Here is an 18,325-nt window from a genome sequence, read left to right on the forward strand (position 1 = left end):
ACCAGGCATTAACATTGCATTAGCCAGGAACGAGGCTAAGAAATAATGAATGAAGCACAGGTCGCGATTAAGAGCAAGTGCTATGCTACTGTTGAAAGGTGTTCAAATTTTTACTTGCAAGTCAAATGAAGTCAAATGGACTCAAATGGAGCTCTTTACTCACCCATGGCTCCAGAGATTAACTCGAGAGGAGTTGGCTGGAAAAGTGATGAGTGTAGGACTGAAGGTTCTGTTTAACCGTAGGAGACTCAACAAAGATGCAATGTTTGTGTGAAATAACTTAGCTGAATTGATATGTTAAGGGATAGTTCATGCAAAAATGAATATTCCGTCATCATTTATTCACCCTCAAGTTGTTCCAAACCTGTATGAGCTTCTTTCTTCTGTTGAACACAAAATAAGATATTTTAAAGAATGTTGGTAACCAGACAGTTGACGGTAGCCATTGACTTCCAAAGTAGGAAAAAAAATAGTATGGAAGTGTAACTGTCTGGTTGCCAACATTCTTTAAAATATCTTCTTTTGTGTTCAACAGAAGAAAGAAACTCATACAGATTGAGTAAATGAATTTTCATTTTTGGGTGAACTATCCCTTTGAGTGTTGTTAAGAGTGAGTTTGCTGTTTAACTGTGGAATTTTGCCACTGACAAATGATATTGAAACAAAACAAAACAAATTATTTGCAAGAAAATCAAGGGCATTGTAGGGATGCACCAGTACTACACTAATTAATTTACTGCATAATTCAAGCTGAAAATTATTTTCAAATTATAGCCGATATTAAAATTCTTTACTATTTTGTCTAAATAATAATAAATAAAAAAAACAAAGCACTAAAAACTTAAATTAATTTAAATAGTAGAAATAAATTTAGGCATCAGAACATCATAACATACAAAATTAAAATGGATATTTATTTTGAGATTTGCTGAAGATTACATTTAATAGTGTTATCAAATTATTCTATTTTAAAACATTAACTGGAAGTAAGGATTAGATTATGGTAAAGGTAATCTAAATGGAAAAATAGGGCATGCGAAATTAAACATCCCATATTGGCTTTACCAATTATGGTACAAATACGCATCCCTTGTCCATTGTTTCTTGTCAGTGCACCAGTTATTCTACTGCAGCCTGTTGACGTGAGGTAGCGTGTCTTACCTGAGTGTGTTAGTGGAGTTACAGGGACAGTATTTGTCACAGATGAGACCATATAGGCCTGGTGGACAGAACCTGTCCTGGCAGTGAGGCCCTTTGAATCCTGTATCACACAAACACGCTCCGTTGATGTGGTAACACTTGGCCCCATTCTGACAGTCACAGTGGAGGGCACACTGGGGTCCATAGGTGCCGACTGGACACTCTTCCTGGCACCTGGGAACATTTCCGGCACTTTACAAAGGGAAGAAAAGCCCAATGTTTTGTACACATTTTTCGTTACTCAGAGCAGCTCTGGAAGAAAAAGGAGCCTGTCAGAATAACACAAGCAGAATTAGTAGACTACAAAGTTATTCTAATCTTAGGGTCAAGGGTCAATGCTCTGGGCATCTTCTTTGGTACCTCAGGTTCATCAGCCCTTTGGCTTCGCCTATGGGGCGACAGGAAACTAAAACTGCAGTCATTAATTACCGTGAATACAATTAGACCCGGGCTCATTCTCTTTGTTGAATAGCAAAGTGACTTAAGGAACAACGACTTCCACAAGATCTTCAATATACAATCCTGGCAGAACATCAATCTTGAGTGTCCAAAGAAGCCATTAGGAGACAGATAAATAGCTCAATTAAATTATAAAACGGACTAGGTATGTTTCATGTTGAAATTACACCAGCGTCGTTTGCATCAGAAGAGACGGGTGTGAGAAGGGCTTGGGGGAAGGGAGGAGGGGGTACTAACGCAATCTGAGATTATTCCTGCTGGGCTAATTCACCTGTCACAGACCAAATGAATGAGGGCAATTTTGTTAAATATTAGAGGATAAGAACTGTCTGTCCTAAAAGTGTTTTCATTCTGCAGACAATCACTTTAGTGCGCTAATAAACCCTAAGCTGCTGCAGAAGACACAGTGAAATAAAGGCACTGAGCTATTTCAATTGGATCCTAATAAAACTCCATTACTGGTAATTAATGGGCAGAAACTTAGACCAGTGCAGATCTTGGAGTGGGATCAGTGGACATAGGGAATACAAACACAGAGCAGTAAAAAAAAAAAACAATTAATCAATTATTCAGACCCAAATTGTGCATGCTAGGAAACAAACTGCTTTTGTGGTAGTTTTTTTTTAAAGACAGCGGAATAATAACAGAAATAAGATCAGAACTGATTTTCACTAATTGGGTATCTGTTTTACCTGTGGCCACTGTATCCAGCCATACACTGGCACTGTCCTGTGATGTGGTCACACAGTCCTCTATTGCGGCACGAGCATTCCTTGCTGCAGTTGATCCCATACTTGCCGAATGGGCATGGCTGGGCGCACACAGACCCCTGTCGAGTAAGAGAGCAGAGAAAATTCACATTTGAGAATCAGATCAAGTCCATTCAGAATGACCACTGAAGATGGACTCATTTAAAGGAACGATTCACTTACAATAAAAAAAATATCATTTACTCCCACTTCAAACCCACATGACTTTCTTTCTTTCAAAGAGAGAAATGCCTTAGTCGTTATTATTCACTTATTATTCACAATCTTCCCCTCTTCAAACTAAGAAAAAAAATCATAATGATATCCATGTTGGCGTCCATACCAACACAAGATAATGTTCTGTTTATCATAAGCACACTGCAGTTATGTCATTTGTGCCTTTAAATGAGCTCTTCGGGTGGATTCTGACTAACTGTCAATGTTTTATTTTATAAAACAAGTAGCCAATACATTCTTTAAACTTAAAATAACAAACTTTCAAAATAACATTTCTTGAGTCATTGAGATTTGGAATACACGAGGGAATAAATGATTTTGAGTGAACACAGTATATAGAATCATCCATAAATATAAACAATCATCCATAAAATCATACAAAGAAAGAAATGTATAGAATTATAGAAAAACACAGTATGTGTGGCCCTATAAAAGAGGCCATATTCAATATATCTGTAGCCACTTATGTCAGTTAAAGCTGAAATTTTTGCATGATCACTTACGACCTCCTATCTGATACAGTCTATGCCACTGTACCTTTAAGACCATAACATCGGTTCCTTACATCACTGAATAGGCACTGATACTGTATGTATACAGTATACTACTCTACTCACAGTTCTGAGGTTAATGTCTGAATGACCAATTTTTGCCGTTTAGTTTGAATAAACGTTTTGAATGAACTGCTTTGTAAATATTAGAGTATGTCTAGCACATACTGTAGCGCATTAAACTCTTTTCAGAAGAGAAAGAAAACTTGTGTTTTTGATGTGTCCTCTTTACGAATATACGATGATGCAAAAAGAGCCATAATAAGACTCAGCAAACTTCACACAATTTGCTTCTTAAATAATAACTTCAGCCGCTCTGCGAGACTCAGATTAGTGTCATTTCTTCCCCTTTTAGGATTGTGCAAGTATCTACATTCAGATTCTCCTCCACCCCTTCTTCATTTACCTTTTATACTCTTTCACCTTCCCTCCATTCACTTAACCCTGCCTTTCTCCTAATTACTCCCTCTTCTCCTTTCTTCCTTTCAAGTGTGACTCACCTCTTTGTCGTTTCAGTATCTTGCCCTTTTATTCTCCTTCACTCCCTGCCCCTCATTCCTTATCATCTGTCTCCTCATCTTTATTCCTCTCTGTTTCTTTTCTATCATTTATTCTCTCTGTCACTTTCTCTTTGTCCCTCACTTCTCCACCCTTTTGGTCCTTCTGAGTGCAGCATCTTACCGTCCATCCAGCAGGGCAGGAGCATTCTCCAGTGATGTGATGGCAGGTTCCTCCGTTTTGACAGGGGCAGCGCTGCTCGCACTGTGGGCCGTGACTTCCAGAGGGACAGCGTTCTCCACAGCTGCCGAACCACAAGAGCAAAAGCATGAAACTCAGGCAGCAATTGCAAAGGATTGCAACATAAAACACAAGAATGTTCAAAGACTTCAGAACAAATACAAAAAAAAAAAAAAAAACCAACCACATTTTTTTAAAGTACCCTCACAAGAACTTCACAGCATTTCCACTATGCTAACAATGAATATAGACAAATAATAAGTACATCAAATGTAGATCAGTATGGGAGACTGGGGGTAGTTGTCACATGGGGTACCTAGAAGGTTTCAGGTTCAAAATCTAGTTCAAATTGTATCCTTCAAACTGCAATATCTGTTAACATTTTTCCAATGAATTTTGGATAAATAGGTGAATTAACTACAGCAGCACACATTCTAGCAAAGGGTTTACTATTATTTTGACATATTTTATTGGGACATGTTCTCATTTTTTTGTTATAATTTTAAACATTTTATCAATTACAATTTCTGTTGCCCCAAAACAATTGATATTTAATGAATCTAAATATATATATATATATTTTTAAATAAAATAAAAAAATGCTACACTTTAGGTCAAAAGTTTGGGGTCGTTAAGATTTTATGTTTTTGAAAGAAGTCTCTTAAAATGCTCAGGAAAGCTGAATTTATTGTATCAAAATGATAAAAACAGTAATATTGTGCAATATTATTAGCCTGGGTGCCAGCCCGATCCCCGCCCACAACATTTTTTGGTCGGGAAGTTCGGTCTGGACTCCATAGAGGAGTAATTATGCTCGGCTCCTAGAAGGCCGAGCCAATCAAATTGCCAGGGCGGGCTTTAATCAGTGATGGACAGATAATCTGCCGTTACATAATCACCCACGTCACCAAAGAGCGCTTGATTTGAATTAGTTTACAACAAAGACGACTGCAGCAGGAGAATTGAGATTTCACGAGTTCACAGTTACAAATAGGCTAAGTCAGATAGAATAAATGCGTAGGCTATATGAGATGTCAGGAGTTCACACAAATAAGTCAGATAGAATAAATGCGTATATGACGTGCTGTCCGAGGAGAGGGCTGTGGGCTCGGTAGCCATACTCCCCCCATACTCGTGTTCCTGGTTGTGAGAGAACAAGACAAGAGTGAGGATTCGGGGTGGTGGAGGGACCATCCGAGGGATGCTGAAAAACTGTCAAGGAGTGTTAGGTAAGTTGACAGAGTGAATATGCTTCCTCGGTAACGTTAGACATGGTATTGTTTGATGACAAGTTGATATTGGATTGATTATTTGTACGTGCTCCTCCCGAACTTTGTTTATGAAACATCATGTGTAGATTCCGCCATCGCGTCTGTTATAGAAGATATCCACAGCGCATTAATTTTAAAAGAGGAACAGAGAGCCGCGCCCGCGACATTTTGTTGGTTGAAAATATGAATGAAGAACATGCGTCATTTACTCCGTTGCTCGGATTGGTTGTAGGTCTATCCAATTGAGCGCAGAGGTCTTTTTTTTTCCTGGTTCGGTTGAGACACGCCCCATAATCAAATCTCTATGGAGCGGTATCAGACTCACATTCTGACTAGAATATGAGTATGACGAAGTCAGGCTACAATATTATTACACTGTAAAATAATATAATAGTAATAATTAATGCTCTCTAAAATGTAATCATAGTTTTTTTTATTATTTTAATATATTTTAACATTTAATTTATTTCTGTGATGGCAAAGCTGAATTTTAATCAGCCATTACTCCAGTATTCAGTGACACAAGATCCTTCAGAAATCATTCTAATATCATTTTTTGCATATCATTTCTTATTATTATCAACATTGAAAACAATTGTGCTACTTAATATTTTTATGGAAACTGAAAACATTGTTTTCAAGATTCTTTGATGAACAGAAAGTAGAAAAAACAGCATTTAATTTTTTTTGGAACATTATAAATGTCTTTACTGTCACTTTTGATCAATTGCTAAATAAAAGTATACATTTCTTAAATAAAAAACTAAAATCTAATTAACTTTTGAACGTTAATGTATTTTGGAATCTTTTCATGAATTATATTTTTGTACGTTATCTTGTATATTTTTGCCTTATTTCAAATGTTTTGCACCATAACTGTTTTACTGTTTATTTAGCTGAAAAACGACTATTTAATGGCAGGTTCCCATTGTGACAAAACAAAAGGTCATAAAAGGTTAACGTGTTTCCTTGGCAATGATGGAGGAAAGGTTGAATAGCTATTTTGCAGTCAAGAGGTATGGGCCTATACAGAAATTGACTTTCAAAAATAAACCTACCCTTTTCACTAGAGTTACTACTTGATCTTGTCTCCTCTATATAAAGAATATATTTCAAGAAAGACATATCAACCTTCATATATTGACAACCTGTTTTATCTCTGGTACTCACATGGGGCCCATGTAGCCTGGTGCACATATGCATTCCCCTGTCTCGTGGTGGCAGGTGGCACCGTTGAGGCATTGACATTGCAGCTGGCAGCCCTTGCCATAGTAGCCAGGCTCACATTGATCCTCACAGCGCCAGCCTTGGTAGCCGTCTGTGCAGACACAGGCTCCTGTGATGGGGTTACACAGTGCCCCATTCTTGCACTGACAGCGGTTGCTGCAGTGGGGCCCCCAGTGGCCACTTTCACAACCTGATACACAAAGAAGAAGAAAGGATGCTTTTTTACACCAGCCAACTAAATTGCCACCATCCTCCAGTTAGAGTTAAGGGTGGAAACTCTCGCTGATCAGTATGACTCAGTTGTATTAAATTCTGAGTAACAGGTTGTGAACCGGTGAACTGTAATCCTGGAATTGCCAATACACAAGATTTGTGAAGTCATATAATTTTATTACAGAACATATGCTGAAGTATACAGGTTTGTACAGTGATTTTTCAAAACAAGTGAATCCCACTGTGAGTGGGGATTAGCTGAAGCATAGATTATTTACATCCCCTCATATATTCTCTTTAAATTATCAATGAGCTACTGCAAACGCTATCAATAAAATGGGTGAAATTGCAAAGAGCTAATCTTGCAAAAGCACCTAAAGTGACCCAGAGATGCTATAAAACACTGACTCAGTCATTCTGGTGTAAGGCATTAGCTAGCATAAATAGGGCCAAACCCACCATAGACATAGATTTTGTACATTCTTGCATAAATGTTACTGCATGCATCTGGAGATATTTTATGTGATTCTGAGAGGTCTTGGGGTTTCCCTCACCTCAAAATCAGTGCTAACTGCTAACTTTCTTTCTGCATCATTTCGATTTACTGTACACTACTGTTCAAAAGTTTGAGGTCATTAAGATTTGTTTTTGAAAGAAATTTAAATATTTAATCAGCAAGGACTTAAAAATGACAGTAAAGACATTTACAATGTTTCAAAAGATTTCTATTTGAAATGCTATTGTTTTGAACTCTATATTCATGCATCACAGTTTCCACAAAAGTACTAAGCAGCACAACAATTTTCAACATTGATAATAAAAAGAAATGTTTCTTGAGTATCAATTAGAATTAGAATGATTTCTGAAGGATCATGTGACACTGATGACTGGAGGAATGAAGGCTGAAAATACACCCATTCATTCCATCACAGACATAAATTACATTTTAAAAGAAATTAAAATAGAACAGCTATTTGAAATTACAATAACATTTCACATTACTATTTTTTTTCTGTATTTTTAATCAAATAACTGCAGCCTTAGTGAGCATCAAAGACTTATTTCAAAAACTCACTGACCCCAAACCTGTTTGAATGGTAGAGTTCATGTATGTCATTTAGATGATGGTTTCATTCAATTGTTTCAAGCATACAGTCCTTTTAACCTCACAAACCAGTCCATATTTAACTACTAAGCTACCAGGCATTTATCTTTATCGAAAGCTGTTTTGAAAGTGGATAAAGCCCTAATGAAGACTGTGTGTTGTTGGACACCAGCATCCGTTGTCTATGCTAGACAAACATGAGGTGGATGATCAGCACTTAGAGCAGACAGCTTGGCACAGAGGGGGGTCATGGAACATCCTGCCACTGTGGCGAGTCTTTCCCAGGAGGTGCGATGTAGGCCGCATTAAGTAGCTCACAGAGGGCAGGAGGCACGTTATTGATTTGAGTAAATCCGCCATGGATGAGTTCTCCTGTCGACTGAGCTCTCACACCACACAAATGACCAGGGCACATTAAAGGCAGGAAACCTGCAGGAGGTCAGCGAAGATGGATGAGCCGCTCATCGTCTGCTCCGCTCGCAGTCAATCAGCACTCATCACGCTCCTCTCAGTTCTCCCACGCTGATGAGAGAAAAAGAGCAGAAAAACACAAGACATCCACTGTTTGCCTCTCTCACCGGCCCCCGGACCTCGTCAACTCCCCATCAGCCCCAAAGTGAGCGTTTCACTTTCAAAGAAGCCTCATACTGGGACGCAAACAGTTTCCCTCCCATTCAACACGGCAAATCCACTCCGCGTTGGCTCAGAGTCCGCCCGGCCTCATCATCAGCAGCCATTCTGAATCATTGCGGAGGAGGACAAATAAAGTGGAAATCTAGACAGAGCTTAATTTGCAGAAGTCTTTTTCTCTGGTGCTCAGAAGCAGCACAAAATGTTGCCATTGAAGACTCAAAGCCTCTTTTCCCCCCACAGCGAGACGCCTCAGCACATTTCCTCCTAAAGCCCATTATCTCGGCCCGTCTCTTCTGCGTTTAGTTTCAGATTTGCCGCAGACAGTCTCTCACTGCGGGCCTTCTGACAGCATTTAGCCATGATTAAAGAGTCAGAGATCATTTGGTGCCACGGGCAAGGCTGTAAAACACATAGTGTTATTCCTATTTCTCTGTGTTTAAAGTCTCTAAAAGAAAGCTTCCATAAGTATGAAACTAATCAGAGAAGAGATGAGTAAAGAGTGGATGAGGCCCCCTTTGGGGCAATGGATCTTGTGTGTGGGCAGAGATTCAATGTTTAAAAGTACACCAAACGGCCGACCTGTAACACAGCCCCTATTAAAAGTGCTCAGGATTGCACAAACAGGCTAATCAAAGCTTGTGTTTTGGGAGACAACCCATGCTCTTCTTCGCAACAAACTTGCACTTAAAGGCATCAGGACTGAGTTGTGAGCGTGTGTTTGTGTACTGTACTTTGATAAGCAGAAAAATGTAATGGCCTGATCTGATCAGATGGTTGGGAAAGATCTCAGAGCAGTGCCATGCACAATCCTGTGAGAATCCGTAATGCTGCTACTTGAAGTTCTCCCATAAGCGTGGCGAGCCTTAATACAAAACAAATAAAATCTTTTCAGCTGCAGGCCTGATTCAAAAATTATTAAGGCTGACAAGAAAAATACTGTGTGTGTTTTGGTGCTACGTTCTGCCTAGAGCTGTGTGCATAGCTAAATAAACATGAACGTCACAAAAGGCTAATTAGGGAGACTTCCAGAGTCTAAACTGTTGTATTTTCTATGAAGACTAAATATCTCACTCCTGTGGAATCTGGAAGCCCTGCTTACGCTGTCTTTTTTATTAAGAATAAATTTCTTGTCTGAGGATAGCCTTGAGGATAGCACACATACACTTTGTGCAACAGTGCTTTGTATCTCTTCCTGTCTCTCATCAAACTGTCAAATAAAGGCAAAATTCTCCAAAAATATGACAAAGACATTTTTTTTGTTAATAAATTGTTTTAACACATGTCAGAATAACTATTTTTATGGAAAGAATCAGGATGTCTCTCCGCACACTGTCAAATAAAAGGCAAAATGAACCCCCAAAAATTTAACTTTAAAAATAAAAAAGTATGAATGAATGAATTAATGAGGCATTTATATAGCACTTTTCATAAGTACTACTGTACACACAAAGCGCTTTACAATCATGTTGAGGTCTCTCTTCAACCACCACCAGTGTGCAGCATCCACTTGGATGATGCGACGGCAGCCGCAGTACAACGGCGCCAGTGCGTTCACCACACACCAGCTACAGGTGGTATTTGTTTTAATATGTATTTGTTTTAAGTAATAAAATATTGTTAAATGCCTAAAGGGAAGTTGGCATAGTTGTCTTCTCGGATCCATTCGGTAAAAGCACATTTATTCTAAATTACCCAAGACCAGAAGCCACTAATATCAGACCCGACCTGTGTTTGAGGCACTCGTCAAAGATTTGGACCCACTCTGTCTCGCTGCTTCGCTATCTTCACGAGTGATGGTAACGTACCGTCTGCACCTCACGGTTAAGACACCACGTCTGCTGAGGTAGAGTTACGACTACAATTGTAGGGAGCTGGTGGAGGAGTTACTGCTAGCTCCGTGGCTCTCATGACCAATCTGGAAGTCCGCTCTGCGGTCTATTCCAGCTAGCCCTGAGAGATGAGATGAAGAGTTGAAGGATTGTCTCATGTGATTGTGTGCAGCCACAGATCTGGTCCTCTGTGCCACTAAGCAAATGGCCCATGCCATTGGCCGCCCTTTGGCTGCTATGGTTGGCGACAAAGATGCATCTGTGGCTGAACTTATCGGGCATAGGGGAGAGGGATAAGAATTTCCTCTTTGATGCACCAGTCTTGTCCTCAGGGGACTTCGGAACTTCCTCCACCTTCGGAAGTAGGAAGCCAAAACCTGACTTGAAGTAGTTTTGTGACAGCCATGGTGAAATGAGGCGGTCTACTCTCTTAATGGGGTAGAGTGCCCTTATGCAAGGTAATGCCTGAGGGTGATTTTTCAATGGGAAAAACGGCTAGTCGCTGTGAAATTATGCAATCTGTTTTTATGTTCAAATGTTAACACACCCCCTGTGAGGCTGGGTGATTTATCAGATTGGTTTAAAAAAAAGAGGCTACTTGCTCCTCTCTGAATGGGTTGGTTCAAGTATACTCTCTTTTTTTTACAGTAAAGCATGGAAGATGAGAGTTGAGTTGGACTAAGTTGCAGAAAGCGGTCCACTCTCTCATCTAAAAACCTCACTGAATTCATCATATTGGGGATTAAAGCAGGGCTATGCTTCCTTGTGAATGGGTTAGTGCCCATTCTCAGGCTAGTCAAAGGTCAGTGCGGGGCCGAGGTGGACTGTATCGTGGTTAGCGATCCATTCTCTTATCTGTTGCCCTCTCCAGCTCATTAAGGCTGTATACATAAAAGCCGAGGATTCTTTCTCACACACTTCCTTCGGTTTAGCACTTACTAGAAGCTGGTGTGAAGATACGTAGAGTTGCTGCATGCGACTCTATATCTCATTTGTTGCCTGGATCAGCTTATTATGCTGGACTTAGTACTGTGGATTTAGAAAACACTGCTCTAGGCTATTGGCTGTCCTATTAAAGTCCCCATAGCATCAGCATCTGATGCAGCGTTGGGTTCCCTCGAAACCCAGCTCCTTGAGAAGGGAACAAGACTTAACCCTAAGACGCTCTTTATCCTTATCACATGCATGAGTCAAGTATGGCATTTACAACATTTTGTATATACCACTTTGTGCCTAGTTTTAAATCAATATATCAATCTTTTGCCAACCTGCCATTTACCCTTATATCATCCAACAGATGGAACGTAGCCATCTAGATGTTTGTAACAGGGCCAAGGGTTTGTGAATCAGATAGTGTAATATGAAGCACTGTACAAGAATGTGATTACACTGACTCTATCACAGCACACAATGCCTCTAGGGCCAATTACTACTTCCTTGCACCCAGTCCAGCCCATTCTACTCCTTTAATTAAAGCTCCAGCGGTGTAGGGGAAAACTCAGTCAACCCCTCTCACCCAAGTTTTAGCGTTTGTGGTTAATGACTGGAGGAAGTGCATCCAGACAATTAAACTTCCAGATAAATGAAGATCCCAAACCTTGGCAGCTGAACTCCTCTGTTTGGGTTCATCTCTGCTATGCCATGATGAATACAGAATGGGAGTTTGTCTCTACATGACAGAGTGTCTTAATTACTGTGAGTCAATGTCATATCTCTGTGTGCTACGTGACTCAAGTCCGACTCCATGCCTGATGACGGTTAGAGTGAGACCTGTTTTGTGCCAGATGAGTTTGTTCTTCAGAGCACAGGTTATACAGAAACCTTATTAAGCCAGAGAATGTTAAACAGTGTGCCGCTTCAAAGAAGGCAAGAGTAAATTAAAGTATATGGGCAAGGTGCCATAAAAGATCCAGCGTTAAAATATATCGCAAATGGGTGACCCAAATGTGCACTGCTAAAAAGATTCTGTCCAATGAGAAATAAGTGAAGGTTCTTATAAACATAGAAATATCGACTGATTTGATTTTCAAGGCTGCAAGAATAGAATTTTTAAACAATTAAAGGTACTGCATCTCTATTACCTGACAGATATCCTGAATAATGAGGAAGATGAAGAGGGATTGGCAAATCAGATGATTTCAAAAAACATTATTGAGTTTTATTTTTATTTTTTTTAATTAATTAAAATTATATATATCTTTTTTTTTAAATTGTGTTGACTCAGAACTTTTAATTACAGCCTTTTTAGAAGTTCAACAAGGTCGTTTACACAGTGCTCTCTCTTCACATATAGTGTCTCGTTTTTGTGCATGAATCTTTTTAATTACATCAAGAATTCAGTTACGATTTGCACTCAAAATTCGAAATCTTTTGTTATTTTATTTAACATGTAGAAAAACCAAAAAGTTTCGGCTCTCAGTCCTTCTTCAGTGTGTCAGAGCTAAAGAGAGAGCATTTGTGTTTTCACTACATGTGTTAAATAAGATAACAAAAGATCCTGAATTTTGAACGTAAACAGTTCAGGGAGAAAATCTGATGCATGTATGTATATTAGATCTGTGCATGAGGTCTTAAAGTGACAGCAGCTTAATACAGCTGCTGCCGCTTGTCATTAATGTTGATCAAAAAAAGACAAAAGAAAATAACTTATTGCTCTTCACTGAATAACTTCATTAGCTTTAATAAGAATCATGTTCATGTTCAAATGTGTCATTTATATTGTGAAGTTATATTTGTTTATTCAATTTCTTACTTGAATGGGTAACACTTTATAATAAGGTCTCAATTGTTAACATTAGTTAATGCATTAGTTAACATGAACTATGAGAAATATATTTTTACATACAGTAATTTATTAATCTTTGCTAATGTTAGCTAATAAAAATACAATTCTTCATTGTTTGTTTATGTTTATTGTTTGTTATACAGTGCATTAACTACTGTTAAAAGATACAACTTTTGATTTTAATAATGTAATTGTAAATATAGAAATGAACAGCAACTAAGATTAATAAATGCTGTAAAATTATTGTTTCTCGTTAGAGAAATTGAATGCTACAGTTAAATACGGTAGCTGAAGAAAATTAAATCACTATTTATTTCATTTGTATATTATATTGTATTTGTCCTAATATTTGTAATTGTCTTCTTTGTTCATATTTTTAATAATGATTTTCATCTTCGCCCACCCCTACTTTGGCCTAAATGATCTGTCATTTTTTTCTTTTATATTTTGCTACCCTATAAGGCAAAATTTTACAGGCAAAGTGAATTATAATAAAACCAACATGAAAAAGAATTGTGATAAAATCATGAATCGTGACTGCTGTTCCTTTTAAGTGAAGCAAAAAAATATATAGTGCATGCTTTTGATGCACTAAAAAGAACCAATTCAAAAGAGTTATTGTTCAGTAATTGCACTTCTCTAGTAATGTTATCTGTTTCGCTGCATGTGCATTTAAATGTCAGCAACAGACGAACAGGGCTATAGCTCTTTGATAAACATTTACAAATATAGCTTTATTTATTTTTTGTAAAATGACGATTATTTAGTACACTAGGATGATAAATGTCTCCTGAACATGCTTTTAAACGTACAGTTGTAAAAGCTGCCAATACTCTCACCGTGAAATGGCCCACTGGGCCCTCTAGAGCTCCACTGACACTTATCACTATGTTATTTATTTGTGCGCTGAAAGAACTGACTGCTACAGAATGAATTAGGGATACATTAGGGAATTTGGGATATGTTATGTGGGGTGGGGAGCTGATGGATGCTATTCTAAATATACAGTAGGAACTGCCAATAGTCATGTGGGGTGGATAGTGCTGAGTTATAATATCAGAGGGGGGAGCGCTTGTACTGCAGCTGCCAGGCAGCCTCAACGGACCGGGGCGTCCCTCCTACTCTAATTTATCTCAGACAAGCCCCTGCTACATGTTTCCTTTTCCCCAGTTGAGAGGAACAGCATGGGACCTGCCAGCCAAAGCCTCAGGGGAGACACACAGCGTAAGGATGTGCTGATGTCCTATCTTTTTACGCTACGACTCATGCTACATTAAAGTTCACATGTAAAGAATTTTACTGTACTGTTATTACAGTATCTGCAGTGAATTAACATTTTGTCAACAAACTTGTCCATGTTAACAGATTTAATTTCTGATTTAGCAGTTACAGGGAAGGCACTATTAGTTAAAAAAGTATTATTAATATTATTAAAAATATTATTGCTTTATGCACTACCATTCAAAAGTTTAAGGTCAGTAAGATTTTTTTTTAAGAAATTAATAATTTAATTCAACAAGCATGCATTAAACTGATTAAAAAAAGAAAGATCTTGTGAAAGATCATGTGACATTGAAGACTGAAGTAATGGCTGCTGAAAATTCAGCTTTGCCATCAAATGAATATATGACACAAGATATATAAGATATATTAAAATAGAAAAAAGTTCTTTTAAATTGTATTTCACAATATTACTTTTTACTGTGTTTTTTATCAATTAAAACCTTGATGAATATAAGAGACTTCTTTCAGAAACGTAAAATCTTACTGAACCCCAAACTTTTGAAAAGTAATGTACTGTATCATAATATGTAATGCTAAATGATATCCAATATAACATGGCCAAAGAGAAACCCAAAGCAAATCACCTAACCTACGGTCCACCAACACCTTGTATTCACAGAAGGTTGTTTAGAGATATCTATATCAAATTAAGCACTGACTAATCACTGTCTAGAAAAGACACTCCCTCTGTGGATACAACTAGGTCATTTGTTTGAGATCTATCTAGGATGTGAACTCAGATCAATATCAGCCTTGAGAAGTCACCTTCTATTCAATACAGTGCTAGAGACCTCTCACAGCAAAACTGCAGGACGGCACTATCCGATCGCATCATCTTTTGTGGAGGGTGAAGGGATCTTAGAAGGGAATCATGCAGGCACAAGTCGGGTCATTATCACGTTCCTGAATAATTTGAGAAAAGCCATGACCTAGTGCAGCAAACCAGTAGCTTATTCAACAAAAGTCAGAAGTGTCCTACTCAGCAGATTGTTACATGGGCCGTTGCTTTACCAAATTAATAATTCTATCTTCCTCTCCTCCCTTGGGAAAAACACAAGCTATTCTCTAAGCCACGAGGCCAACGAACACGAAAAGAGCCTCTTTTACATCTCTCTAACCAGAAAGGAACGACTCGAAATAAAGAGATGCATGAGATGGAGATGCACAAGAAAAATGTGAGATGAGCAGTGACCAACAATCGCTGCTCTTGAGACAATGTCAACCCAATAAAGCCCACTCGTGCTGCGCTTAATTTGCACCCATCGATTTCCTATTTTCAATTATTAATTCTAATTAGGATGAAGTAGATGGTGCCAGGGGCCGTGACAGAGGGTCGATGATGGAGAGGCCCGGCAGATGTAGGCGAGTGATCCACATACGAGAAAGACTCTACACCAATTCTAGATTTTGATGATAGAGCACATAGATTAAGTGATTTAAAGCCAATTTAAACAGGTTTTTACTCAGCATACATCATTATTTTATATTATTATATATCCTGATCTGGGCCAAGTGGTTGTCATGATCACGTTAGCTTTGATTCCTGACCTCAAAGAGTGAAACTCTTTCACCAGGGGGCAGTAAACCACATAGTTCAAGCACGGGTCAATAAGCGGCTGTGTGCCCACCAGTGGTCTGACATACAAAATGGTGCTTTGTGATGTATGTTTAATTATGAAGTTGCTACAATGTGGTGACAGTTGCAGCCCTTCCTCCACCTAGTGCTGAAAACAGCTATGATGCATAACCAATAACCCACAGTGCATTCATCAAAAAGCATGGCCGCCCATCACACCAAACTTGCAAAGCTACAATCTAAAAACTTAGGGATAATTTTATTGGTGTGAAGGATAGCTATAGAGTTCTCTAATATGTAAAACATAAAAAAGAAAGGTTGTAGTTAAAAAACATATTGTACCAGAAGCAAGAAGCAAAAAAAAAACAGAAGAAAAAGAAGCCATTTTCTCTGATACTGGGGAATTTTCACTTGGTTTGCATATGTGCCTTTTTGTAAACCATAAGACTGCTCGTTATGAATCAATTACTAGAACCACTTGACCATTATGCCAAAGCAAATAAAAAGAGAAAATAAGGCAATTAAAACTCATCTGTGGACAGGGACAATGACAGAATAATGTAGTATGAAGATCTCTCCTGACCTACACTGCCAATGCATTATGGGTTTCCATGGCATCTGCACCTGCGGAAAACTGGTAAGGGGGGAGGACAGAAATGAGGTTATGTTATATATCTTTCCGTGAGTTTGCTGCTAGTCTACGGAGCATGAACTCATTCTGCAGGTGCTGGCAGTATACTGTATACAAAAGCTCTATATACAGCGTGCACAGAAGAGTGAGTCGAAATAGCAAGCTATCACAGCAAAACATGTTGGTGTTTCCTCTTCAATTGATTCACACTAACAATGCATTGGCATGTTGGGAAGGATGGTTGTTATTATAGCAATGACATCCTGACTTGTGCAGACAGAAGGCACCATAATTTCAATATAAATCATCTTTGAATGTAATTTCTACATTATCTACATGCCAATCGACATACAAAACAAATATTTTCAAAAATAGAAGGTGTGAGGCTAATAGAAAGTCGCCCTATACACATACTGTATATGCATGTGCCTACAGGCAAATACAAATGCTAGTGATAGACAATGCATGGTGAATTATCTCACTCAATCCACTGACTGCTGCTGTGGAAATAAAGTTGCTTGTGACTGCTGTTCTAGGATCTTCTACACAAAGTAGAACTACATTTGAGATAGGAAATAAGTGGCTGCAGGAAATCTCATACTACTTAGATTGCATGCACAATTTTGTGATTTTGCAAATGTTGTGAATGGTGTACAATAGATAATGACTGAAACTTAAAGATGTTTTTCATGGAATGTCTCTCGGGGGTATTCTATTTTAAACATGTTTTTAGAAGATAAACATCTCCAACTTCTACACTTCATAGCTTTACCCTGCAGTTTGTTCACCAACATGATATGTGCTGAGCATCTACAAGCATCTACAATCAACATGTAAGTGCATGGTTCATTGTTTCACACAATTACCATTCTTGTGTAAATACATTAGAAATGACTTGTGGTCTTTGGGGGCATTCTTCTGAGCACCATGGTTCGAGATTCTGTGAGCGCCCCTGGTTATAGTGCCACATCAGCATCCTAAATTGACTGAAAAAATCAGAATTTTTTTGTTCCAAGAAACTTTCCCAACATTTTTCATCGCACGTACACACACAGATCAGTGTAATTGGCTTTTAATGATCTGACATTATGCTAATGTTCATCGTAAGGAGATAAATCTTTGCAAGGGTTTACGATTCTCGGCAGGTGGCCGTCTGCCCACTAGAGCCATGGAGATTAAACATGGAGGACAGACTCAGGAGAACAACAATGACGTGCTCCATCATTGAGGGTCAGAGTGCATCGTTTTCTGCGTGAATCAGTTTGCGTGGGAAAGAACATTATCTTTGCAACCATGACTTCATGTGTTTACATCATCAACATTAGGGTTAAATTAAAACAGCCATTTCTGTAGTAAACATTAAATGTTGTCATCGTTGGATTAAACAAGTGGGTTGTTTTAAATCATCTATAACCAATGCAAACAGCCCTTTAAAATTTTAATGCTGAGAGTTAAGGTGTTTTGAGAAATATTGGGTTCTTAGGAAATTGCCAATTGAGCTCCATCAGAGAGCTGCCCACTTAAGCAAGGACCACATTAAGGCTTCATTAGCATAGTGACTGGCGCGGCAAGAGTGGAGGTAAGGGAACAACCTCAGTGGCCAAAAAAGGCTTTGGAATGAAGAGACATCTTCTACGATCAGGCTCTGAGGGTCTGAGGGTTCTGTGAAGTGGCCAATGTGTGTCAATCACAGCTGTCCCTCTCCTCTCTCGTCCACTCAACAGTCACATGAAGGACCCTCAGGAGAGTCGCAGCCTCTCCGGAAAAAAAGGTTGGCAGGTTCAGAGGCACAGAATTATCCGGATTGAGCGGCGAGATCTCTGAATGCAGTTTTGTT

The 18,325-nt window shown here is 38.6% G+C and overlaps 1 protein-coding gene across 1 annotated transcript in view; it reads right to left on the reverse strand.

Annotated features, from left to right (window-relative positions):
• The window catches only part of megf11 (multiple EGF-like-domains 11), a gene marked incomplete at both ends in the record, with an annotated part of 91,148 nt that overhangs the window by 32,580 nt on the left and 40,243 nt on the right, over positions 1–18,325 (reverse strand). The window contains 4 exons of the mRNA XM_081372293.1: positions 1,162–1,374; positions 2,352–2,488; positions 3,878–3,998; positions 6,376–6,622. Coding sequence (XP_081228419.1) covers positions 1,162–1,374; positions 2,352–2,488; positions 3,878–3,998; positions 6,376–6,622 — 718 coding nt within the window. The remainder of the gene's footprint in view (positions 1–1,161; positions 1,375–2,351; positions 2,489–3,877; positions 3,999–6,375; positions 6,623–18,325) is intronic.

This window comes from Scardinius erythrophthalmus, assembly GCF_964197995.2.
Source record: "Scardinius erythrophthalmus genome assembly, chromosome: 8".
Lineage (NCBI taxonomy): Eukaryota > Metazoa > Chordata > Actinopteri > Cypriniformes > Leuciscidae > Scardinius > Scardinius erythrophthalmus.